Genomic DNA, 25,986 nt, shown 5'->3' with positions numbered 1-25,986 from the left:
AGACTTCAACAATTTGCACACTTTGCCTTCTTGACCTTCAACTACAAACCCATCAGGTTGATCCATATAGATCTCCTCATCCAGCTCCATTAAGAAAAGCTGTCTTAACGTCCATTTGATGAACGAGAAGACCATGTGAGGCTGCTAGGGAAAGTAGCACACGAATTGTGGTCAATCTAGCAACAGGTGAGTAAGTGTCAAAGAAATCTTCGCCTTCTTTCTGAGTATAGCCCTTAGCAACAAGCCGAGCCTTGTACTTTTCAATAGTACCGTCAGGCCTGAGCTTCTTCTTGAACACCCACTTGCACCCCACAGGTTTACACTCATAGGGTCGCTCTGTCACCTCCCAAGTCCCGTTAGTGATAATGGAATCCATTTCACTACGGACAGCCTCCTTCCAGTAGTCTGCATCAGGAGATGCGTATGCTTCTGAAATTGACTTAGGAGTGTCATCCACGAGGTATACAGTGAAATCATCACCAAAAGACTTAGCCGTCCTTTGTCTCTTGCTCCTTCGAGGAGCTTCACTGTCATCCTCCTCAGTGACATATTCATGTGTATGTTTAGTTTGTTCTGGTGGTGTGATTGAACTGGGAATTATTTCAGAGGGTTGGCTAGAACTACTGTGTATCCTTCATTGGGAAAAAGCTCTCAAAGAAGGTAGCATCACGAGACTCCATAATTGTACCAACATGCATGTCAGGTACTTCAAATTTAACTATTAAAAATCTATAGGCAATGCTGTGGTGAGCATATCCCAAAAAGATACAGTCCACAGTCTTAGGTCCAAGTTTGCGCTTCTTCGTTATTGGTACATTGACTTTCGCCAAGCACCCCCATGTGCGCAAGTAAGAAAGTGATGGTTTTCTCCCAATCCATATTTCATATGGTGTTTTGTCCTTATTTCTGTTAGGAACTCTGTTTAACACATGATTCGAGGTCAACAATGCCTCCCCCCACCATGCCTTAGGTAGTCCCGCGGTGTCCAACATGGCATTCACCAAGTCAGTCAGTGTGCGGTTCTTCCTTTCAGCAATCCCATTAGACTCGGGAGAATAGGGAGGCGTCCTCTCATGCATAATGCCATGTTTCTCACAGAATAAGTCAAACTCGTTTGAGAAAAACTCTCCACCACGATCAGACCTAAGTCTTTTTATCTTTCTGTCAAGTTGATTTTCAACTTCTGCCTTATAAATTTTAAAATAGTCTAGAGCCTCGTCTCTCGTTTTCAACAAGTACACATAGCAAAATCTAGTAGCATCATCAATCAACGTCATGAAATATCGTTTTCCACCATTCGTCAACACCCCATTCATTTCACAGAGATCTGAGTGTAGGAGTTCTAAAGGTGCCAAGTTTCTCTCCTCAGTAGCCTTGTGAGGCTTGCGAGGTTGCTTTGATTGTACACAACTATGGCACTTAGAACCTTTGACAATGGAAAACTTAGGAATTAAACACATGCTGGAAAGCCGAGACATCAAGCCAAAATTAATATGACATAAACGTGAGTGCCATACATTAGCCTCATCATCCACACTGCCACAAATATGGTTCACAGACTTATTGCAGAAATCAGAAAGGGAAAAGCGGAACAGGCCTCCGCACTCATAACCTTTACCAATAAAATATCCATGTTTAGACACTACTACTTTATTAGACTCAAAAACCAACTTAAATCCGTCTCTAGTCAGACGGGAGCCACTAACAAGATTTCTGTCGATAGAAGGGACATGCTGCACGTTCTTCAGCTGCACGATCTTTCCCGAAATAAACTTCAGATCTACTGTGCCAACACCATGAACAGAAGCATGTGACCCATTCCCCATTAGGACGGTGGAACCCCGTGTGACCTGATAAGAAGAAAACAATGAGATGTCAGCACAAACATGTACAATGGCCCCTGTATCAATCCACCAATTTGTATCAATCCACCAATTAGTAGACTGATTAACTGAAAAAATAGTAGGTAAATTACCATACCCGCTTCCATCTCCAGTGTTGCCAATGGTCACATTAGCAGACTTAGAGGTCTGCCCTGCAGGTGCCTTCATCCCCTTGCATTGTGGACAGTTCCTGGCGAGATGGCCAGGTTGACCACACACAAAGCAAGTCCTCTCATCCTGATTAGGATTGTTGTTGTTCTTCTTCTTCTTGAAGTTGGTGGTCTGCTGAGCTTTGTATTTCCCCTTGCTCTTGTTCTGGGCCTTGTGCACAATATTGGCAGTGGACTGCCCACCATCGCCCTTAGACGTGGCATCTTTTTTCTGAGATTTCTCCTCAACATCAAGAGACGCTATCAACCCCTCAATGGTGTATTCCTATCTCTTGTGTTTGAGTGCAGTACCAAAACCTCTCCAAGATGGAGGTAGTTTCGCAATAATGCACCCGGCCACAAATTTGTCGGGTAAGACACACTTAAGGAGTTCGAGTTCCTTAGCCATGGTTTGTATCTCATGAGCCTGTTCGACTACAGAACGGTTGTCAGCCATCTTGTAGTCATGAAACTGCTCTATGATATACAAATCATTGCTAGCATCAGTAGCACCGAATTTAGTATTCAGTGCATCCCACAACTCTTTAGTGTCAGTCATATGCATATACACCTCGACCAGACGATCGCCAAGCACGCTAAGAATGCATCCCACAAAGAGAGTAGTGGCCTCATCGAATTCTTTCTGCTGATCAGCATTAAGAATGCCCATAGGCTTGCCAGTACTCACCCAGAAGCATTTCATAGCTGGCAGCCACAGAGTGACCCTGATCTGCCATCTCTTAAAGTGCAAACCGGTAAATTTATTCGGCCTCAGTGCATCGGCAAAACCAGCCATAGTAAAATCATAGCGCCTATAATAAGGTTTTTGGATTGTTGAGAATATAGGCATATAATGATTTAATATATTCCATAAATAAATCATGACATTACAGATGTATACTAGCATTAATGCATCATTAGATCTACACATGTAAACTAAGCAGCAAAACATGAACAGATCAAATATGCGCAACATGTCGAACACGTACAAGGTGGCGGAAAGACCGGTTGCTCGGCAGAAACTACTCGCGGTTGCGAGCGTCGACGAAGGCGCGAAGCACGCGAGCGGAGAGGAAAGCGAGCCATCACGGACAAACAGGGAGCAGTCGCGCGAAGCGCTTCCCAAAAACCTTATTGCCGCCTTCTCCCGGTGCAGGACGACGAAGGAGAGGTTCCGGAGACCTGCTCTCCGGATCGCCGGTGCACGCCGGTGAGCGGGATGGAGTAGTCTACGAGCAACGACGCAGTACAGAGTAGGAGGCAAACCCTAGATTGATTTCGTGTGAGTTGCGTGAAGGCGGTGGCTCGGTTTATATAGAGATAGGTCACTTGATCAGGGCGCCCGCACGATCTCCACTCCGCGTAACCGAACCGGATAAGCCGCGCGTAACTTATCCGGACTCCACGCCGTTTTCACGCACATGATTTTTCGGAATGTTTCCAACAACAAAACAAATCCGAATTTTTCTGCAGCAAAACAAAATTGCAAAAGGAGGCTGCATCTGCGCAAGGGTGAGGAGCCAATTTTGCGGACCATTCGACGCGTACGTCGAGCACGTGCGCCGCCTACCCGGCCCAACGAGGCGAGCGAGCGAGCGCGCACGTGTGTTCCCCCTCTTCTCTCCACCACAAATGCTTCAAGTGGCTAGGAGGGCATCCTCCCTTTTAAGGAGGTCCCGCTCTCCTAAAATAAGCAAGGTGGTACTAAATTCCACATGCATGCCATTCCATGCGGTGGGCTTTTGTGATTTTTCAAAGAATTAATCTTCGAATGGGCCTTAGCCCATCTATTAATTCCAACAAACCTAGCAAATGGACCAGGTATCATCAATCTCAGTCCAATCTATTTAATTTAAAATATAAAACTATTTTAAAAGTAAAATAGGTAAACATTTTCTAATAATGGATAAACCATCCAAGACAATAGCTAGAGCTCAAAGGCATATTAGTACAGTAGCCTAGGCTGTGTTTTTTTCCCATGGGTTCTGACCCATTTCCCTCGTTTTCCGTGTGCACGTTTTTCAAGCTGCTAAACGGTACGCGTTTTGCGAAAAGTTTATATTGGAAAGTTGTTTTAAAAAAATCATATTAATCCATTTTCAAATCTTTTATAGTTAATACTTAATTAATCTTGTGTTAATCTATCGCTTCGTTTTTCGTGTGGAGGGAAGGATTCTCAACCCTCCAAAAGAACACAGCCGGGGATAAATAAAGGGCTTGTTCACTTTGCTATTATTTTCAACCTTACCAAGTTTTGGCATTGCCAAATTTTAGTAAGGTTGTCAAAATTTTGGCAAGATTTCGTATGTACTTACTAAAATTTAGCAATAAATTAAATGTAGCCATTTTTTTTTAACTTTGCTAAAAAAAAAGGTAAGATTGAAAATGGTAACAAAGTAAACAAGCCCAAAGCAACAGGTTCTTAGCAAGATAATCAAACACCCAGTCTCAATTTACACAGTCCGGCCTGTTGCTAGACCATTGTTCGTATAAATGCTATATGCGCCATAAATTCAACGATTATCTTGGGATAAATTTGTATCTTGAGATGCAATTGGAATGGTGACATAGCCGGATATTGGCGCTACGTGTGTGAGGTGTAAACGTGTGAGCTTGGATTCAGATACGCCAGGAATCGATCCAACATAGCTAGGATAGAGAGCTGGTGATCGATCGATCTCTTTAGTGATGGCGTATGAATCATGTGGGCATAATGGAATTGGAGGCGGCATGGCATACAACACCAGTTGCATACATATATACGCAGTATAATCAATTTGTGGAATCATATTCCACGGAACCAACGAGCAAAGGTACGATTATAAGCTATTGTGGTCCGTTTGTTCTAGCAATGTGGCCAAAAGGGCATGGGGGATGAGATTAACCACTTCATTCTAGTGGGAGAGAGAGGGGCAAGATCAATTAAAAAAATGTATTGATAGTCATAGCCCGGGTAGTAGACATATATAACTAGATGAATACCCCGCCACATTGTTGTGGGAAATTAAGTTGCATAATATATACAAGTAAGATAAAATATGAATTAAAACTAAAACAAATTAATTGATACTCATGAATTTTGAGGCCTAAAACTGATTAAGATTACTTGGTGTTATGAGAGAAAAAAGAAGAGACAATTTGAACCATAGATCTATCATCCAATGGCTACAAATAATTAGGGTGATGTGGCTTAACGAGAGAAGAGAAAAATAGCATTAACCACACTTAGTGGGGATGAACTATGTAAGTACATAGGATTAGGGATTGGCTGGGTGGGTGGATTGAGAATAAAATACTGGATCGTGGTCACACACATACGAAGTGGCGGGCGATCTCCTACATGGTAGAAATGTGTAAGGAATGAGACGTTTGAGGAGGACGGCGCTTTTAAAATAGTTATAGAGATATTTTGCATGTCTAATATATATGCCTTACATATTTATTGGGATAACACATATCACAATACATGACATATGACATATATACGCATATAATGATGATGCACACACACACGTTTGTGTGACTATACATGTCTAGCGCACGGTTGACACATGTCGAGGCCCATGTTCTGCCACGTGTGTTTGATTATCGATGCCGGCTACTTGCCCTGTATCCGTTGGAAATGTGACTGTTTTTTTAAAAAAATTTATGACACTATAGTTTTAAATAAATAATACTTTTAAGTTTGTTATCACCAATTAATCTAGTGTACAGTTTAATCCAGAGTGCGGAAATAAAAACATTTGATTATCATCATTGGCACAAACAATGCACACACATACAATGCCTGTAACGGTGAAGAAAGAACCCCGAAAACGGGAATTATGCACAAATCATATTAGACCTTATTCGGTTAATGCCTATTTTCACGGTCTTTAAGTGGATCATTTCCACGTCTAAATCCTCTTCAATATTTTTGTGTAGGAATTAACCGAACAAAGAGGCCTCAAGCACACACGTTGTCCTGGGTTACGACGTCAGCGGTGGAGAATGTGCTTTGTCGCCGGCCTTAGCTAGGGATCCCAGAATTTGTACTCGTGAGTGATGGCTGGCTAGCTTTGGCATACGTCGTGGGTGGAGGCTGACCACGAAAACGACTACTCCTACTAGATGGAACATCGATCGATCGTCGCTGGAGATGCGTATCGTCCTCACTGCTTGGAGTACGTTGGAGGAAAGCTGCTTGATAAACAGTTGTGAACGTGTTAAGCATGTATCTATGCGTGTGCCCTTGATTTGGTGCCGACATATTAACATTGGACGCAGAAGTGATAAAAACATATTAAATATATCTATTCTAAAAAGGACGGCTTTCATTATGTCATAAAATATGTGTGCACTCCGGCCAGTCATACCTTCAAACCTTAAAAAGTTCATTAAAAAAAATTTAGGATTAAAAAATAAGTGTAGCTCAATTGGTTAGGTTCCTCGTATTTACAGCTATTTATTCGTTCTTTCAGTGATAAGCAATGTACTCGTCGATAGCGAGATGTTTGTGTTTGTACTATATTTCTCACAAAAAGAAAAAGCGTATAGTTTTATTTGTAGCGAAACACTTTCCGTGTTAACTTTGTCAATATAAAGATATGGCGCACGCATGCGTTTGTATTATGTTTTAAAAAAAGAAAAGAAAGATTGTGCAGTTTTATTCGTAGCAAATAACTTTTTGTGATGACTTCGCTAATCTTAAGGTATGTTGAGTCTCTGTGTTTGTGCTATGTTTCAAAAAGAAATATATGGTTGTATTCGTAGCGAAACATTTTCCCTTCGAAATATTTCCTATCCATTGGAATAACTTTGCTTAATTTCCTCACAAGATATTCTCCGTTTCACCTTCCATTTAGCTATACATGTGTAGTAGCACTGACACTGAGAATATGGGTTGACTAACAATGCTGCATTCTTGGTCTGTGGCAAATTCTGCCATAATCTTCTTTTACTTTTGTGATACCCCTGCATATATGCTTATGTGGAATCTTCCTCCACTACATATGTGAAAGAAAAGTTGCATCTTCATGCATGCTGGAATACATTTAATTACTATTGCTATCTGCTCATGTCTGAATTCCCTTTCCTGATGGCTGGAAGTAGGACAGCATCTCATTTCAAGAACTTGAGGTTTGAGTGGCTGTCCTGCCTCAGAGGAGCCTCATTTGATTCCACTGTAACCTGGCTTTGTAATGGCCATGGAGAAAATAGTTCTCTGTCATCATGTTGGTGGGATTCCATTATGCTGTGATTCAATTGCGCATCACGGAACTATTCTCGGGTGAATCGCACCTTACATGGTATCCTAGTAGCTGCACAAATGAGTCCCCTGTCATATTGCTAGTAAATTTATTCCATCCATATCTTTGTTGTATATGGAATTGATTCTTCTACGTAGACTACCATACCATGGTAGTAATATAGGATTTTTGCAAGTTTTCATGAGCAAGAGCAAAACCGAAACAATTTCTACAATAAAAATGATTAGTATCTCCTTCCATGAATATCAGGTTAAAAGGAAACTAAAAGACTTTGGTGCCCATGATAAAATGAAGGCTGAATGTGGGTGAGAGGGTGGTGGAAGCTGAGATGCGAAAAGGAAAAAATGATCTTTAAACACTTGAAATGGACATCCTAGTTGCAAAAATAAAATTATCCCAAAACTTTAAGGACAGTTTTTAACACTTACATTACATTACATAAGTAGTTGAGTGCAAAGCATTAGAGTTTATTTTATTATTTTAGGATATATGTGTTGCATAATTTTTGTAATGAACAGGTGATACGATAGACCCATGGCAAAACACAATATGTATGGCCAACTTTTGAAAGAAAAAAAATTGATTGCTACATCAAACTGTGAGTTCTCAAAAAAAGAAAAAACATCAAACTGTGCAATTATTTTGAACATTTTTTTTATTTTTCACTACAAAGGTAATAATTAGTGCTAAAGTAATTGTCTATTGCAGTTTAGGCATATTTTATTATGTTCTCCATATTATGCAGAGTTATTTTCAGCATATATAAGGCACCTTAAGAACTTGCTTGTACTTAATAAGCTATATCATCAAGAAAGTAATAATCCTAGAGCTGAATCATAATCCAGTGATTCTTAATATAAAATGCATCATATAAGCAGATTCTTGCAAACGAAGGCCGAAGGTGACTGCTGGCCTGAGGGTACCTGAAATTTTTTTCTCGGAGCTAAGAACGAATACCCAAGCACAGCCAAAAATACGGTGAGATTCACTTGATATTGCACTAGTAAGGTATCTGTGGTTTTAACCCGTGTTCAATTCTCAACATGTTAATTTTTTCTCCTAATCATTTAATAACTAAGTTTTTTTTGTCCTCATTTTTTAAGTAAAAAATATGATCAAATTTGGGTCAGGGGCTCAGGGCTTCAATGATCAAGTTAAAACAACAAATATTATAATTCACTCATAGTCCAGAGTTCAGTCTCGAATTTTCTTGAAGCTAAAAAGGAACAAATTAAAGCTTAGAAAAAAAAAACGAGTGATCAGAATAGGGCCAAGGCTGCAATAATCAAAGCTAAAACAGCAGAAATTTGTATTCACTCATGTAAACTGCGATGATTTGTCATCATATCTTTTACGAAAATTTAATTCCCAAACTAATAATTTGAAGCTGTATGGAATTTTCTAGCAGGTTCATAATTTGTGCTAAACTGATTAATTATAGGTATAATCAATCATTTTATTACGCAGACAATGATTAAAAAACAGCATCAGAACTCCACTTGCCAATCATTATCCCGGTGGTATGCGAAAAACAATCATTATCCACAGAATGACTCCCAACCTGAAAAAAAATTTTGGCAGCAAAAACTGTGATGCGTCGTGTTCTTGCCCAAGTGAATTCAGACATCATCATTCAACCAAATATTTCAAGTTTAGTTACCTCCAAGCTTGCCACCCAATGAAACTTGGAAATTTCGCACCAAACAAATCAAAAGTTTGGGAAGCACCCCTTTGCTAGTTGAGTCGTAGGTATATTACTCTACCCAAATCTTGATAACCACAAATATTACACATATATAGATGGGTTTTCAACATGATTTTAGTGTTACTAGGTTTCCATCTCTTAGAGCTGTTGGGTTTTCGTCTCTTGGAGCGAGTTTTAGGGCTAGGGGTGGTAATGGGCCTACTTTTTAGCCTACAAAATATAATGACCGAGTAAAAAAGGTTGAGCTGAAATTTAGTATATTTTTTATTTAAATATATTTAAATGTTATTTGGATGGAGGCTAACTTTGCTACAACCTCATTTGCGAAAATTGTGGCAAGTCACACTTTGTGTTGCCAACGATTTATTTATACTCTACTCTACAATTTGTTGGCCACAATCTATCTATTATATAATAAAAGTCCATTAAACTTCCTGCAAACGCTCTCAAGTTACCACGTGGCGCTCTAATAAATTAGAGAAAATCTTAGAAATTCTAAGAAAAAAGCAAAACATCTACCCATTTATTTTCACTTAAATTGATGGGTCCAATATTATACGCCGTTAGATGAAAAGTCCATTAAACTTCCTGCAAACGCTCTCAAGTTGCCACGTGGCGCTCTAATAAATTAGAGAAAATCCTAGAAATTCTAAGAAAAAAAGCAAAACATCTACCTCTTTATTTTCACTTAAATTGATGGGTCCAATATTGTACGCCGTTAGATGAGATTGATCATAAAATAAACAAAATAATATGAAAATAATATGGGTCCCACCTCTCCTGTTTCTCTGTGCATAGGTCACGTAGGAACATGGGTATGTAGTACGTACGGTTCCCTCCATTTTTTCCCCTTTTTTTTCTTCTTTTTTCCATTTATACAATTGATATATTTTTTAAAAATTTTACAAACAAAGAATATACCATCATGTAATTCTTTATAAACACATGTAACTAAATTAGCTCTACAATCTTTGAAAATAAAATTTATACCATTATACGTTTACCCATTAAATCAATAATGTAAGATAATTTCCACTTAAACCGGTGTACTCGTTACTCTGTACTATTATTTTCAAATAATGCACTATTTTAAAATAAAATTTACATAATTATATTGTGTACCTATCAAATAAACAATTTAAGATCCATATTAACTAATTTATACGTGCGCTTAAACAGATGGCCCCATTATTTAAATCATCGGATCTATTTTTTATTACTTTGGACTATTATTTTCAAATAATGCACTGTTTTAAAATAAAGTCTACACCATTATATTGTGTACCTATTAAATTAACAAATTAAAATTTATATTAACTAATTTACATTTACACTGAACCGGTGAACCCATTATTTAAAACATCGGATCTATTGCTAATAAATAAAGTGTCCGAAGTTCTCCTTTTTTTGGCCCACAGCACAATGCATGTTTGCACCTTTGCCTTTCACACGTGTGACAAAGCGTTGTGTCTGAGGCATCTAAGGTGATCATGACCGCTGCAGCGCTACCACTTTGCCACACATCAAATCATATATAGAGATGATTGATTTTGTTAATAACATGAAAAGAAAATTAAAGGTGTGATGCAACGAGAGAAGAATTAAGCATCGTGGGTTGAGTTTATCCAACGCTTAGCTCTATTTAAGCTGAAACCAATAGTTGATTACATAATAATTATAATGTATTGTGTTATGTTGTATTTGTATTTTGTATTATTTGTTCGTACAGTTGAAAGAAATCTTTATGTATAAATGTGAGGACAATATTAATGAATATCAATAGAACTCTTACTAGGACAAGAGTGTTATAAGGGAATTTAACGTCCTATTTTTTTCCTGATTCCATCTTTTGGTTTTTTGTTTGCACGCTCCACGCTTTCCAAGTTCCTAAATGGTGCTTTTTTAAACAACTTGTTAACTTTCTAGAAGTTAATTCATTCATTTATAATCAAAAATAGCTATCATATAAATAAGATAATTCATCAATTTCAGTTATCGTAAACCCTAAGTAGTATATTTTTTTTTTCATGCGAGTCATGGTGATCAACATATAATCAAGATCGTAAGATGAATCTGTAACAGGTACTGTAACGCCTCAGGTAGCCACGTACCTGGAGTGCCACACTAAAAAAACACTCAAACCACTAACTTCCAAAATTAGAAATTTCGGCAGAGTCTCCCCTGTAAATACGGACATCCACGATAGGCAACTGTAAGTTAAACTAATAACAATATCATTCCCACAATACGATCCATCCTTATAATCCATGGGGAAGAAACTATTAGAAATCTAAAAGATTATTACAAGACCAAACCAGGATATAATTTAAGTGTCATTATGGACCTAAGCAATATAGTTTGATAGTGTGAAAGTGGATGTGTATATAAGGGTGCTACTTCCCGCCCATGCATGTCGGTCTCAATATGTACCTAAAACCAAATAAAACACAAGAGTGAGTATAAAAATACTCAGCAAGTACAATATGGAACTAGAAAACACATATACACAATATTGGCAATAAAGCATGAAGAGAAGTCTTTCTTTCGTTGATACACCAAGTCAAAGAAGATAGTAGTTCCCATCTCGGGCAGGCATGAATTGAAATAGTAGTTTCCATCCCGGACAATAGTGAATACATCCTAGCATTTTCCGGCAAAGCCGAGTAAGCGTGATCAGCGCTTACCCATAGGAAATTGAATAAAGAACCAAATTGCACTCCCATGACTACGCATGGTACTTGAATAATTGAAACCGGAATCAAAGAACCAAATTGAAACCATATTGCACATCCATGGCAAGCAGGGAACTTGAATTATTTAAGCAGAACTAGAATCCGGAATATTGAAACAAGAATAACGTCGTAAACATAGGATAAACATGAAAACCTAAATGGCACGAACAACAATATGAATATAAGTGGTCACATGTCACATAGAAATATATCGGAAATAAATAGATAGAGCAAACAATCCATGAATCACACAATTAGTTCGTCATGCACTTGCCTCCAATGAATGGTTGGTATCATGCATGATCTGAAGTACCACCACCTAATCACAAACAAAATCTCAGCAAACACATTCAAACATGCGTATAAAACAATGAAAAAAAGTGAACCTACTGCCCCATCCCATCACAACGCAATAACAAGGAACGCCGCTTGGACTATAAACAAGACTGCTGCTTCAAACCTTTATATCTTGAAATATGAAATGGCTATGACCACAAATAAATACATTTTGGAAATCTGAAGAACAAGGCCTACAACTCTTATGTGGAAATCATATTTTTATTGTGCCATTTAAATGGTCTAATTAGCGCTTGAAAGCAGGCTTCAGAATCTGTCTAGAATTTCAGACTGTCCACACTAAAACAACCATAACTGGAGTTCTACTTGCCCAACCAAAGTGTACTTTACCAATATGGAAAGCTAAGAAAAACCTCTACAACTTTGTCTATAGGCGGCCCAACTGATTCAGCTGTTTAGCCCCTGCAAAAACAGTTCAATCTACTACTATCCAGATTATGACATAAAAACAATAGTCAAATTCAAAAAATTCATATCGCCTAAACCACTTGAGATAAAATAATTTCCTTTGGTCAAAAGATAGTTCACTACGTATCTATAACTTTTATATTAAACGTTTTCTCAGAAAAGGCCGTTTTAGTATCCTAATTGATGAAATACCAAACCCCTGTAAATCTGCCCGCGAGTAGGATTACCAATCCAAATCATAGTAGCAAAACCTCCTTACCTAAACCCTAATTACCCACGAATTAAAACTCTCAAAACATCCAAAAACAACATTAAAACAGTGGAAAGTCTCACCTAGGGTTCCATGGAGAACAACAATAAAAATAACGGGAAACGCTGATTCACCACTCCTCTTGTTCCTCTCCTCCTTCTCATTCCGTTTTTGTAATTAGTTTCTTGATTCATCATACGGTGCAAGAGATCTATGGAAAAGGAAATCTCGTGAAGGGGAGAGAACACCTAACACCGCACAAAGGAGGGAATGGGCGGCAGCAAGATGGGAGGTGGGATTCGGTTCCCCTCTCTCTAGGTTTTAGGGGAGAACAAGTGGGCTGGATTTATGGGTCTTCTCATGTTGGCCTACTTCTAAAGGTATTTTTCTTTTATTTATTTCTGTTAACATCTTTATTTTAACAAGTCAACCTAAAATAAAAAACTAAATATCTTTTAATGTACGGGGTATTACAGGTACTATGAACAATTGTTAATAGGTGTCAAAATTAATTAGATTTCTAATAGCTTGCTAGCAACATATGTAATTTCTCTCTATATGTATATAAACATAGACGAAGCTGGAACGAATATTAACATATATCCCAAACACATATATTACATGGTTAATATTCTAATCACATGCGGTAAGTCCATTAAAATTTCTTAAAATGCCCCCAAGCTGCCACGTGGTGCTCTAATAAATTAGAGAAAATATTAGAAATTCTAAGAAAAAAAGCAAAGCATCTATTGCTTGATTTTCACTTAAATCGGTGGGTCCAATATTATAAACCATTAGATTAAATTGATATTAGAACAAACTAAATATTATGAGGTCCCACCTCTCCACCTTCGGTAGGCACCTACGTACGTGGGTACCTATGCTTCCCCTCCACATTTTCATTTTTCCCTTTCTTCTTTTTCTCCATGTATACGCTTCCCTCCCTTTCTTATTATATCATGCGCCTTCATAAGATGATTTAATCACAAGAATTTTGAGTATCTTGGTCTCGTATTTTTCATTTGTAGCCATACTACAAGCGATAGTTTATTATTTACTCGAGAAAAAAAACATGATTCAAAAGTCGTAATTACTTAATCCATCGCCTACTCGAAAGTTTTTCAAAGGATTTTTAAGATACCTTAAGAAAAATAGAACCCTTAAATTATTACAAAATAACAGTATCCGAACTTTAGTTTTCCCTTAATCTATGAGACAAAATTTTTGAACAAAGAATACAAATCTTACTTTTCAATAATATAAATGCCCGCGCATGCGCGCGGACCACCTTCCTAGTTATAATAAACTTTGGCTAGAAAATATGAGTATGACACGTGTGCCAAAATACTAATAAAATATGACTTAACCCAATTGTGACATTTAACCAAACACTAACCTAATAAATTGTGACACGACTAAGGTTTGGTGTGCAAACTGTAGCCACCAACCAAACATACCCTCAGGCCTATGGGTCCATGGGTCCTAACCAATTACCATCCTTGGTTAGGGGATACATACGGGAGTGTGAGTATAATATTGTAGCTGTATTAGTATGTCGATTTTGCTATACATCACTCGGGTGATTCTTTGCCTGATATTTGACGATTTTTCTCGCTGCTAGTATGTCTGCGTGTGTCTGCCGTGCATTCGAATTTTTTTTTTTGAAAACCCAGAAAAAAATCGATTTATTTTTTCTTGTGCTCCCAACGGAGCGGAAGCTAGAAATGAAATGCCAGCCCAGAAAACCAGGTGGGCTTATCCAGAGCCCACGTAACCGGCCCATATTCCTTTCCTTTCCCCGCCCCGGCCGCCGCTTGCAAGGTTGGAGAGGAGAGGAGAGGAGAGAGGAAGAGAAAATCTTCCGATTCCGGCGAGGAGGGGATGGGATCGGCGCTGCTGCCGACGCTGCGGCGGAAGCCGGAGGTGGACGCCGCCATCCGCGACACGCTCGACAAGGTCCTCGTCCTCCGCTTCGGCCGCGCCGACGACGCCGCCTGCCTCCACCTCGACGACATCGTGAGCGAACCTCTCCTTTTCCCTGTCGATTCCACGCGATGCGATTGCCGCTTGCTATGGGGGATTGATTGGTTCATCTGCTCGTGCAGTAGGTTTTTAGGCCGCCCATGGTCCTGGAAGATTTTTGCTTGCTCGAACAGTATTATTTACTTGTGGGAGGCTGGTAAACCTAGCAGAGCTAGAAACGAAATCGACCTACAATTATGCATGTCTGTTAGTTACAACTATTGATGGAATGAATTGGAAGCATGTGAATGGAGAGGAAAAGAGAGCGGTGCATATCCTTGTTAGGTCTTGTTCGTTTAATCCCCCATCCTATGGGACTGAGGGGGGATTTGGAGGGGATTAATTGCAAACCTATTATGGTGTGGAATTATTCCCCTCATTTCTCTCCAATCCCTTTCTCATGGGGACTAAACGGACAAAGCCTTATTGTTCCAGTCTTACACTATGGGGTGGGATAGTGTGTGCAAATTTGTTATCAATCCTTTTATTTACAAAAAAAAAAGAGAAGAAAATGTATATGGGAGTTGCATGGCTTCTGCGTGCTGGTTAATTATATTTCCCTGTTTTTCCTTTTTTAACAGCTCGCTAAATCTTCTTGGGACATATCAAGGTTTGCGATGGTAGCATTGGTCGATATGGATTCTGAGGAGATGCAAGTCTACATTGACTATTTCGATATCACTTTGGTTCCAGCTACCATTTTTTTCTTCAATGCCCAACACATGAAGATGGACTCAGGGTATAAGTTTGTTGTTTTGTGTTTACCTTAGTGGTGGTATAATGTTATTTGGATCATTGGATGTGGCCTTATTTTCAACTTGCTTGAGTTCCTTACCATCGTTCAAGTCTTGTCTCTTAAATTCTAGTAGTCCACCGTGAACATAATTTCTTATCAGCTATTTATGTACACTATACTATCGCTGCAGTTACTAATACTTGGTTTTCACATGTCATCCATAAGTCATATCAACAAAGGTTGAAAAATTAGTTTATACTCTACTCTATAAATTTATGTTGAAAGTGCTAGCTTCAGGAATAGCTATGGACAAAATTATAAATAGTATGAATTTATAAAAGGGTTACTGGTCAGCAAAAAGACTCAGTGGAACATATCGAGCGAAGAGTAAGAATCAACCAGTGTCTCCTTGCTTCAGTAATTAAGCTCTACTTTAGCGTGATTACTGATGACCAAGACTTTTTGAAGATATAGGAAAATTTTTTGAGATCTTAAGATCTATTAACAAAAATATGAGCTACAGTTTTTTTGTAAGTTTTAATGCTCTATGGGAATTGTGTGGTGAACCTAAATGACACCGTGAACATGTATTTCTTTCTAAAATTTGAATATGCTTGTTAGAAAAAAATGAAAGCTACTGACTTTGGAGTTTTGATGAATATTTCTGCTTCCTTTTTTAAAGTCAACTTTAAGTAGTACTCTAACTCTTCTTTTTTATCATGAAACGTATGGAATTAAATTTTGTGAAAACAAGTGAATAATGAAATAATGGCTGCAATTCAGAACAAATTCAGTTCCTTTGAGTCAATTCTTAAAGAATGTTGTTTTCTTTGATATTGAGTGATATGCACCAACAAAAATATTTTTCTCATTGCACTTTTCTTATTAGTTGTTTTAGGGTGTACTATAGCTGCATCACAAATATGCCAAACTTATTGTAATGTATATACGCAGGACACCTGATCACACAAAATGGATTGGCTCTTTCAGCAGCAAGCAAGATTTCATTGATGTAGTTGAGGTGAGTGGACCAATAAGCTTTTCATGGGATTAAGATTTAAGAACAACCTTTTTCTTTGTCAATTGACCAATGTTGTAAATCTCGACTTTGCTTTTTTCCTTCTACTTTGTCATCCCGGTCCAGGTTAGGCCAAAAAAAAAATGTGATGGCATATGAATGAGGCCAATAAATTAATAGTTGTGAAATTTACTTTATCTTCAAAATGATTCATAGAGTACATAACTAAAGAATATGGGAAACAATAATGGACATCTATAAGGTGAAGGAAAATTGAGATGGTTCACTCTAGGGGAATCAATTTGTGGTTGTTCTAGGAGGCCAAATTTTCTTTGACTGCCTTTCGGGTCACCTCAGTACTGGTTATTCCAGGATGCCCCCTTTACCTGCCCAAGATAATTCACAAACCTTTGAAAGTTTTAATTTGGTCTCTTGATCTTTTATTCTTTAGAATGTTCTTGTTTATAGCAGTCCACAAGGCCTAAGGTACAACCATACAGCAGTTAGATGTATGCTTTGGTTTGTACTTGTTCACCAGGAAGGTCATGATGTGCCATAGTGAACAATTTGGCAAGGGTATGGATTGCTTTCTGTCTGAAAGCAATGGCCAGTTACAATACAGCAAGTGGTCCAGCATTCCCTTCTGTTTTATGAAAACTACAACTCTTAGATCCTTTCAGATCTCATGTGTCATGTGAGATCTATATTCAGCACTGTCTGTTTTGGAGCCGGAGGAATATTTTCTCACTGTAGCGTATCTTTTGGTACGATTTTCCTGTTCTTGTAATCCTTACATTTTAAAGTAGTTCAGCAGATAAACTGTCAATTTTAACACCGCTATCATATGGGATTTATCATCATCTGTGCCATTCCTCTCCACTAATTCAGCTAAGTCAATTAATCGCAGCTGTGCTGTCTTGACGATTGACATTTATGAAGTTCAACTCCTGCTTAATTTAGCAGTTTATTGGTTCATGAATAACATGTTAAAACAGTAGTTCACTTCTGCCTTCTGATATCTTAATGGCAGGCAATATTTAGGGGTGCGATGAAAGGTAAACTGATTGTTTCTTGCCCACTTCCACCAGAGAGGATACCCAAATTCCAGCTCCTTTTCAAGGATGTTTGAGCAAGGAAAGTGCTCATCACATGCGCATGCTAAAAGAGTGTTTTGGTCATGGTAAGCAAAGTAAAAACATGCGACAATTATTTAAGTATAAACAACCACCTTTGCTAACTACCTTTGTGCTTACTTTTGCACTTATGTGCGACAGATGACAGAACTATATGAAGCTATGTTCAGGCAGAAGAGTTTGTGAAGATCTCGTCTCTCCAATTGGTTTGTCTCGACTACTTTCATTTATGTAGTAGTATATCACATGCTGTGTTGATATGTACCAGGCATGGTAGCTTTTGTTCTGTACTTCTATAGGAGGCAAACTGAATCGATCAAGAAAAGTGCATATCTGACATGGTGCCGCATAGTAAGCTTTTAGTAATTAACACAAGTTAGAATGACACTTTGCATGTAGTTTGCATTGCACTCTGAATACAGGGAAGGGTATAAAATATTATTGCTCGTTAATTGTGAGGTGGTAAATCAATAATCCATTTTACATGTTCCCCAGACTATCCATTTCAAAGATACCGGGAGTCTGGGAGACATTTCTGGTCTGGAATAATGTGTGAGCTATACCTGAAAAGGTGCTAAACACATCTCCTGGAGCCTAGAAACCTCAGTTTCCGAGGCAACTGAATCATAACCACTGCAACAAATAAATTATACAGTGAAAGAATTGCACCGTATGTACCACCTGTAATTCCTTCCCTCCATCTAAAACTCAGGCCTCGAATCTAATCTCTAACTCATCCTTGTCAACCATGAGGTAGTGAGACCCTCTGTCGATCACCTTCTTGCCGTCTTTCCTTACCCTGCTGAAGTGCTCACATGGGCTGATGTCAAACCTGATGTTGGCCTTCTCCCCTACCTTGAGATGCTGGCTCCTGAAACCGATCAGCTGGGTTGTCGGGCGGCCGCCCTTAGCATTCGGCCACCGGAGGTACATGAGCACAGAGTGCTTGCCATCCATGGGGCCATGGTTCTGCACCTCCACAACCGCCGGGAACTTGAGCTGCTCACAGCCGTCAGTGCCGATCTCTTCAATGTGGTAGCTCTCATCACCTTCTGATGTTGTTGTCCTCAGACTAGCAAGTAGGTTGGTGTAGGACTCTGCTGGCTTACCACCAGAGACCAGCTGACGTGAGTAGCTGGAGTAGCTGAGACCGTAGCCGAACTTGTAGACGGTCTTGCCCTGGTAGAAGCGATAGCTCCGGCCAGGGTAGCCGGTGGCTGGGTCGGCACGCATCCGCATGTCCGTCATGGGCACCTTGGTGAACTCTTCTGGGTACCATGTCACTGGCAGCCTCCCACCGGGGTTGTGGTCACCGAAGAGCACCCTGGCGATGGCGAGACCACCAGCTTGCCCTGGGTAACCAGCCCACAGGATGGCGCCGATCTTTGGGTTCGTCTGCGCGAACGTGACGTCCACCGGGCCACCGGTGAGGAGCACCAGGATCACAGGGCGCTTCGCCGCGTCGGCTACGGCGGTGATGAGGCTCTGCTGCTCCCCGGGGAGCAACAGGCTTGTCCTGTCGCGCCCTTCGCTCTCCTGCTTCTGGCTGAGCCCCATGAACAGGAAGACATAATCCGAAGAGCTCGCTACCGCAGCAGCTTGGTCCGTGGCGGCTACGTCGCAGGCCGCCGAATTGCAACCAGCGAGGAACCTCACGTTCTTGATGTACCCCAGTATGCCGTTGAGCGGCGTCGTCGATTCACACGGCGGGCCGAAATAGTTGCCGATGAGGGCCAGGCCATCATTGGCATTGGGGCCAATGACTGCCGTGGAGGCCACCGCCGTCCGGTCGAGCGGGAGGATGCCGGCGTCGTTCTTGAGCAAGACAATGCCGTCCATCGCCGCCTCGAGCGCGAGGCTCCTGTGCTCCGGTGTGCAGATGTCGGCAGCCCCGAGCCCGCCGTACACGCTGTTGCTCCTGGGATCGCCGTCGAAGTGCCCGAGCCGCATCCGGATGGCGAAGAGGTTCTTGAGCGCCTTGTCGATGTCCTCCTCCGTCAGCTTCCCCTGCTGGATCGCCGCCGTGGCGTGCTGCTGCATGTAGGTGCCACAGTTCATGTCCAATCCTGAAATTCCCAAATCACTTAAAATTAACCCAAATCTGTCCAAGTTATTTTTGGAACAATTAAGCTTCTGATGAACCGAATTGTTTCTCTGTCCAATTGGCGTTGGTTAAATGAATCAGTCCAGCTTTCACTTTATAATACTTAAGCTTGTCTTCTTTAGGGGAAGAGGATTTTGATCCCTCGAGGGGATATCCCCTCGTTGTTTGCATGTCACTCAAATGGTTATGAAAAAATTTGAAAAAAATTTAAGAAGATGTATTAATATGTGATATATCACTCCACAAACATACAAGTAAAAATTCAACTTTTACATCTCGCAACGAAAAAAACAAATTTGACTCTAAATATACGTTAACTAGCTGCTGTTCAATTTGTTTTTTCGTTACGAGATGTAGAAGTTGAATTTGAACTTGCATGTTTGTGGAGTGTTATATCACATGTTAATACACCTTTCTAATTTTTTTTAAATTTTTTTATAACCATTTAAGTGACATGCAAAGAAAGTGACGAATTGACCATCGTCATCACGAGCCAGCACGTACCGGCCTTGAGGGCGACGGCGACGGCGTCCTCCGGCGTCTGTGTGTAGCGCTGCGCGTCACGCATGATGGCGACCGCGTCGCAGTCCGAGGCGATGTACCTGCAGCAAGCAACCAGCCCCAAAACCAAAACCCAAGACGCATCAGCACTCGTGATGACATGACTAAATTCATCACGGAATCAAACAACAACGAAGACATGACTTGACTCACGTACCCGTCCAGGCCCCAGTCTCCCCTGACGGTCTTGGTCAGGAGGTCGGCGTTCGCGCAGGCCGGGACGCCATTGATGCCAGTGTAGGCGCACATTATGCACGTCGCCTTGGCGTCCACCACGCAGCTCTTGAACGGCGGGTTGTATGTGTCCTCTAGGTCCTGCGCCGTCACCTATAAAAAAAAAACAATACCAATAATGCACGGTTTCGAACCGTCACTGATGACCCGTCTGTCCATATATAGTAGTGTGACGGGACTCACTTTTGCGTTGAAATTGTAGCGTTGGACACCGTTCCAGTCCTCGAGGTCATACGCGGTGACGTGCTTACAGCACGCGGAGGTCTGGAGGATCGCCGACGAGTTCCCCTGCATCCCCTTGACAAAGGCGACGGCGTACTTGCTCGCCATGGTGGGGTCCTCGCCGGGGGTCTCCTGGCCACGGCCCCACCGCGGGTCCCTGAAGATGTTCACGTTGGGGGACCACATGGTCAGCCCCTCTGCCTGGCCAATGTTGTAGAGCGCCCTCGCCTCCGTGCCGATGGCCTACATGATGGTGTACACACAATGTGCCTTTGCGTGATGATTATATTTCGGCCAAATGTGTGCATTTCACGTGGCACGCAAATGCAATAATCCAGAGTGAGTGATATGAGCTGGTATATGCACGCATGCTTGCAACACACGATTGGTGACCACATGGTGAGACCCTTTTTGCAAAGAGAATACCGAAAGTATTAGTGAAGCTAATAATGAAGCGCTCCCTGTTCGCTTTTTGCCTACACCTGATCGATGAAGCTATGGAGGTGAAATGAATCTTTGTGAAATATTTAAGGTGCCAATGCGGCAAGAACGTGAGGCCCAAGGGTACTGGTTGTGTAAGTGCTGGGATGGCTTTAATGGCCAAATCGGAAAAGAAGAGCATATGTTCATTTTGTCTGACATAGTTTCAATTGTACGAATGCTAATAAATATTTCTCTTCAAAAGTTTCACCCATAAGTTATTTTTAGTTGCTCCATTTACATGACATTGGCTTATCAACCGTATCTCAACTGATTAGATCGATTTGTAAGGAAGATGACAAATGCCCACCCTAATATATAGTTTTTCTACGCCATGTGTTGACACATTGGTTAATGCTTACTTTTTTTAAAAAAACTTATTAATGCTTACTTATTAATAAAGCCATAAATAAGCCATTGCCAGCTCTTAGGAAAGAATTTAAAGATTCATAGCATGTGGTCACTCCATACCCACGGAGAGGACTCAACAAAAAGATTAGGTGGTAGGTACAGTTGCAAAGGTCCGATCTACATACTCATACGGATGCATGTACCAGTCACATGTGACGTCCTAACACGAGAAAAAAGTCGCCTCTTTTCTCGCAGAAACATTCTGCTGCTTGTCTTTGGCACGAACCGCACATATTCACGTGTGGTGTGGCCGCTACATCTTTAATTCCTAGTTGACCCCAGCAGTTTGTCCCAAGGTTTTTGGACATGGAATAATAGTAGTGATAATATATTAATTAGTAGTATTTGGACTTGGTAAAGCCCTGTTTTATATGCGAAAAATCTCCCTACAGAAAGAAGTATATAAGGCCAAACTCACGGTGTATTTTTTATATGCTTATAGGATCATTGCTATCTTCTCTACCTTTAATCCCTAGTTGAGGCTTTTCTAGCCTAAAGGGTTTCAATGTAATTCTGTATTAGCGCAATATGTATAAGCGCAACAGCTAGACTGCATTAATTCCTGATCTCCTAATATAATCGGCAAAGCTTTTGCCGCTTCCACTTCAAAATAAAAGCCTATAGGAAAGTTATTTTAAAATATCATATTAATTCATTTTCAAGTTTATTTTAGCTAATACTGAGGCGAAGTTCCCGACCACCACCTCCGAACACACCCTATCAATGTTGGGTAAGAATATACATTCTAAACAGGACAAATTCCTTATTTTGTCTTTGGTCCAAAACCTAATTAAGTGCACTTCCACCAAACCTCTATGAAGAAAAAACAAGCACAATTGGCATCTAGCTTAGCTACGTTGATCAACTTAATAGTCGCAGAGGTTGACTTGCAAGTTTCCACAAATTAAGTTGTGTGAACAATCAACACTTCCAAGTTCCACGACTCGATTTTATTAAATTTAAGGGAGAAATGCTTTTGGTGTGACCATAGAGCCATAGGTGTATGAATTCAACCAATCCAGGGATTCAAATGCTAGGCAAATTTTACACACACCAGGGTGCGCTCACTAGACAGATTTGTTCCTAACAAAAGACGTGAATATTAAAGAAGAACCTAATATCAAATAATTAAAAGGGGTGAGACTTCGAACTTAGATCGGCTAGCCCACCAACTTGTGGAGCTAACCAAAAGACCCCTAGTGTTTCTCACATATTTGTTTCTAACACGTGTCTTAAACGGTTATACCCATTGATACGCTGTGCGCACATGTCAATAGAATTTATTAGCTAGTATCTCTATTTCATATATATGATGATACTATTAATTTTACTTATCATTAGTTTGCAATTTTGATCACTACTTTTTTTATTAGACTAACGATAATATGTAACAAAACTCTAATATTGTAGAAGTACTTGCAAAGAAAAATTCTGCCATACTTTAAGAGCTATTGGTTGTTAAATTCTAAAATTTCGAATAAACAAAATCAAATTTAAACAAGGAGGGAGTAGCTAATAAATTAATTTGCACTAATTTACAATTACTGTTGACAGATCGATCCCAGATCCCACAGTCACGTCGACGAGTAATTCTTAACATAACCCCTCGCCACTTTGTCCTTTTTGTCACGGATCACAAAACCCCCCGAGACCGCAACGAGCTAAAAAAAAAACCAAAAAAACCCCCCCCCCAAAATGCTCATGCGTCGTGCATGGCGCGCTCGCGCGCCTTCGTCCACGGGCCCGGCGACCCATAATGGCCGCGGCGGCGGCGGCGGCGCGCCATCGGATCGCCGGTGCGGGCCGGGAAAGGCGCGCACAGTTGTACGTACCTGGCCGATGCGGAACCAGAGGTCGTCGTCGAAGGCGGCGGCGGTGAGGAGGACCTGGGGGAAGCTGGTGGCGGCGCGCGCGGCGGAGCCGGGGGCGTCGAAGTGGAGCCCTCTGCCGGAGGTGGCCAGCCCGTGGAGCGCCTCCGACCACCACTTGTACGCCGGGACGCCCAGCCGCGGCACGCCCGCCGCCTGGTCCCCGAGCTGCGCCACCTTCTCCGCCGCCGTCAGCCTCGCCACCAGGTCCGCCGCCCGCTGCTCCGCCGGCAGCGTCGCGTCGCAGAACGCGTACCCCTGCCCGCCGCCCGCCGCCGCCCCGCCGCACGAGAACGGCGGCTCCCCGCCGGCGACCACCCCTCCCAACATCGCCATCACCACCACCACGATCACCACCATGCCGCCGGCGCCATGGCAGCATGAGAAGGCCGCCGCCGCCATGGTGTCTCCTCCTCCGACGACGGCGATGTGTGTCGCGGCGGCGAGGGTGTTCAGACAGACATGGCGCGCGCGGGGGCGCGCCTAAATTGGCCTCTCCAACCAATAGGATCGCGCCACGTGGCCCTCTCGGCTCTTGCGTGCGGTGTACTGCACACTGTGCTACATACTAGGAGAAATGACTAATCCGGTTGTGATGTCTAAACACATCCATGGAATGTTCTTTCCCTTTCTGCGACGATTTCGATATCGATATATTCGAGATTAGATTAGATCGATCGATTCCATGTAACTTGCGTGCTGGGTGTTGTTTCCGTTTCTTGGCGCCGGTTAATTACTCACGTTAGTTACATGGATTAAATTAGTGCATCTCATCCGTTGCTTTGCTTTGCAATTAAGTCGTCTAATCTGTTCCAAGGCCTAACTTGTCACCTGCCTAATCTGTACTGTAGTAGTGCCTAATGGATATGATAATCTTTGACAAATTAAGTTGCAAATTAATTAAGTAGAATGATCGAGCTGGCGCGAAAAAGATATATATACTACTCCGGGCCGTGCACACGGGCGTGCGGCCCGTGCGAGTGTACAGGGCATCCAAATTTCTAGGGTCTCAAAAAATCAGTCCAACCGAAAAAAGCCCATGTATTCTTGTGAGGCCAGAGCGCCAGAACCCCGTTCGAGTCCGCGTGTGTCTCCGCGTGGCGACTTCGCGTGCCTGGCGATTCCTATTCTCGACTCCGAGCCCCGAGGCCCCACGGTGTTTTGTATTCTCTTTCGTTTTCGTATCTGTGACTTATTCAGTTCGTCTCGAGTCTCGATGTCCGAGCACCAGGCCGCCAGCCGGCTCATCCAATTTCATATTTTCATTTAACCAGCGAATAGCAACTTAGCAAGCAACCAACAAGCAAGGCACTAGGCAGCAAGCCAGCAACAGCAACGAACATTCTTCGTTTTCAGTTTGACAGTTTTTGATTATGCAAAACAAGAGTTAAAAAATGTACTATTCTTGATATATCGCATTTGCTTTATAGTATATATATTATTTTAGCCATATTTGGTACTTTATTTAGGCCTCACTTAGAGCCTTGTACAGGGCCTACAAATTTGTCGGCATGGCCTTGCTACTCCCTCTGTTTCATAATATATTTCTATCATTGCCTATATTCATATAGATATTAATGAATCTAAACACATATATGTCTAGATTCATTAACATCTATATAAATGTGGACAATGCTAGAAAGTTTTATATTATGAAATGGAGGAAGTACTATATATTGATAGAAATAATTAGGCTGCATGCATGTGCTGCTTTTCTTTTGATCATTAAGAGTGTACGTGGGGAGTGTTTCCCTTGATCATCCAAATTAAAACACAATGTTCATGTGGTACGATGCTAGCTTATTTTGCAGATAAAACAACATTCTTGAGTCACCGACAAGGTGGGTCTAGTCCCTTTGCGGATGCGAATAGAAATGTGCACAAGTGGTGTCCTTTGAATTGGAGAAATTTTAAAGGGACTGAAGTGAATCCTACAAAATTTCTATAAAATTCCCGTGTTCTAACACTAGAACGGATACCCTCATCTCAATCGGGCGGTAAGCCCCATCTCAATCGGGCACAGCGTCCGTCACAGGCTAGAAGTCACTGATGTGAAGAGTTATCTCAATCGGGCAAACGGCCGTCACGAATGAATATATCTCAATCGGGCCCTAAGTAAAGCCCGTCACCGATAGCTTTGAGCCAGACGACCAGTCAAACTATAGCCCGTCACAGATGACCTATCTTTATCGGGCCACAACTAGCGCCCGTCACAGATGACTACTAACCTTTATTGGGCCTAAACTAGAGCCCGTCACAGATGATACTTATCTCAATCGGGCCTAAACTATAGCCCGTCACAGATGACTGATGACCTTAATCGGGCCTAAAATAGAGCCCGTCACAGATGACTACTGACCTCAATCGGGACTAAACTAGAGCCCGTCACAGATGACTACTGACCTCAATCGGGCCTAAACTAGAGCCCGTCACAGATGACCTTATCTCAATCGGGCATTTAGTT

The 25,986-nt window shown here is 41.3% G+C and overlaps 2 protein-coding genes across 3 annotated transcripts; one reads left to right on the top strand and one right to left on the bottom strand.

Annotated features, from left to right (window-relative positions):
• Positions 1-14,521: 14,521 nt before the first annotated feature.
• LOC127753793 (uncharacterized) lies at positions 14,522-18,274 on the top strand. 2 transcript variants are annotated; one of them, XM_052279219.1, is made up of 5 exons: positions 14,522-14,749; positions 15,337-15,494; positions 16,446-16,512; positions 17,598-17,689; positions 17,784-18,274. In XM_052279219.1, coding segments are annotated over exons 1-5 (453 nt in total). In that variant the 5' UTR covers positions 14,522-14,614; the 3' UTR covers positions 17,785-18,274. The 2 variants fall into 2 exon arrangements, with proteins under 2 accessions (XP_052135179.1, XP_052135178.1); XM_052279218.1 differs by having other exon boundaries at positions 14,527-14,749; positions 17,540-17,689; positions 17,784-18,218.
• A 44-nt stretch (positions 18,275-18,318) lies between these two features.
• On the bottom strand, positions 18,319-24,128 carry LOC127753791 (probable beta-D-xylosidase 7). Its single transcript, XM_052279216.1, has 5 exons — positions 23,487-24,128; positions 20,725-21,006; positions 20,465-20,634; positions 20,251-20,348; positions 18,319-19,708 (listed from the first exon to the last, which is right to left on the bottom strand). Exons 1-5 carry the CDS (start codon positions 23,922-23,924, stop codon positions 18,351-18,353), a joined length of 2,346 nt encoding a protein of 781 aa, XP_052135176.1. The 5' UTR covers positions 23,925-24,128; the 3' UTR covers positions 18,319-18,350.
• Positions 24,129-25,986: the final 1,858 nt, after the last annotated feature.

This window comes from Oryza glaberrima, chromosome 11 (genome assembly GCF_000147395.1).
Source record: "Oryza glaberrima chromosome 11, OglaRS2, whole genome shotgun sequence".
Lineage (NCBI taxonomy): Eukaryota > Viridiplantae > Streptophyta > Magnoliopsida > Poales > Poaceae > Oryza > Oryza glaberrima.
The sequence above is the reverse complement of the archived record's forward strand: the minus strand, read 5'-3'. Positions and strand labels throughout refer to the sequence as shown.

Bases quoted from the DNA above. Each gene is read 5' to 3' on its own strand.
- LOC127753793 (XM_052279218.1), top strand. From the start codon at position 14,615: ATGGGATCGGCGCTGCTGCCGACGCTGCGGCGGAAGCCGGAGGTGGAC. The intron at 15,495-16,445 runs GTATAAGTTTGT...GTATATACGCAG, and splicing joins CACATGAAGATGGACTCAGG to GACACCTGATCACACAAAAT. The intron at 16,513-17,539 runs GTGAGTGGACCA...TCTTAATGGCAG, and splicing joins ATTTCATTGATGTAGTTGAG to GCAATATTTAGGGGTGCGAT.
- LOC127753791 (XM_052279216.1), bottom strand. From the start codon at position 23,924: ATGGCGGCGGCGGCCTTCTCATGCTGCCATGGCGCCGGCGGCATGGTG. The intron at 21,007-23,486 runs GTACGTACAACT...ACCATCATGTAG, and splicing joins TCTGGTTCCGCATCGGCCAG to GCCATCGGCACGGAGGCGAG. The intron at 20,635-20,724 runs GTGAGTCCCGTC...TTTTTTTTATAG, and splicing joins GCTACAATTTCAACGCAAAA to GTGACGGCGCAGGACCTAGA.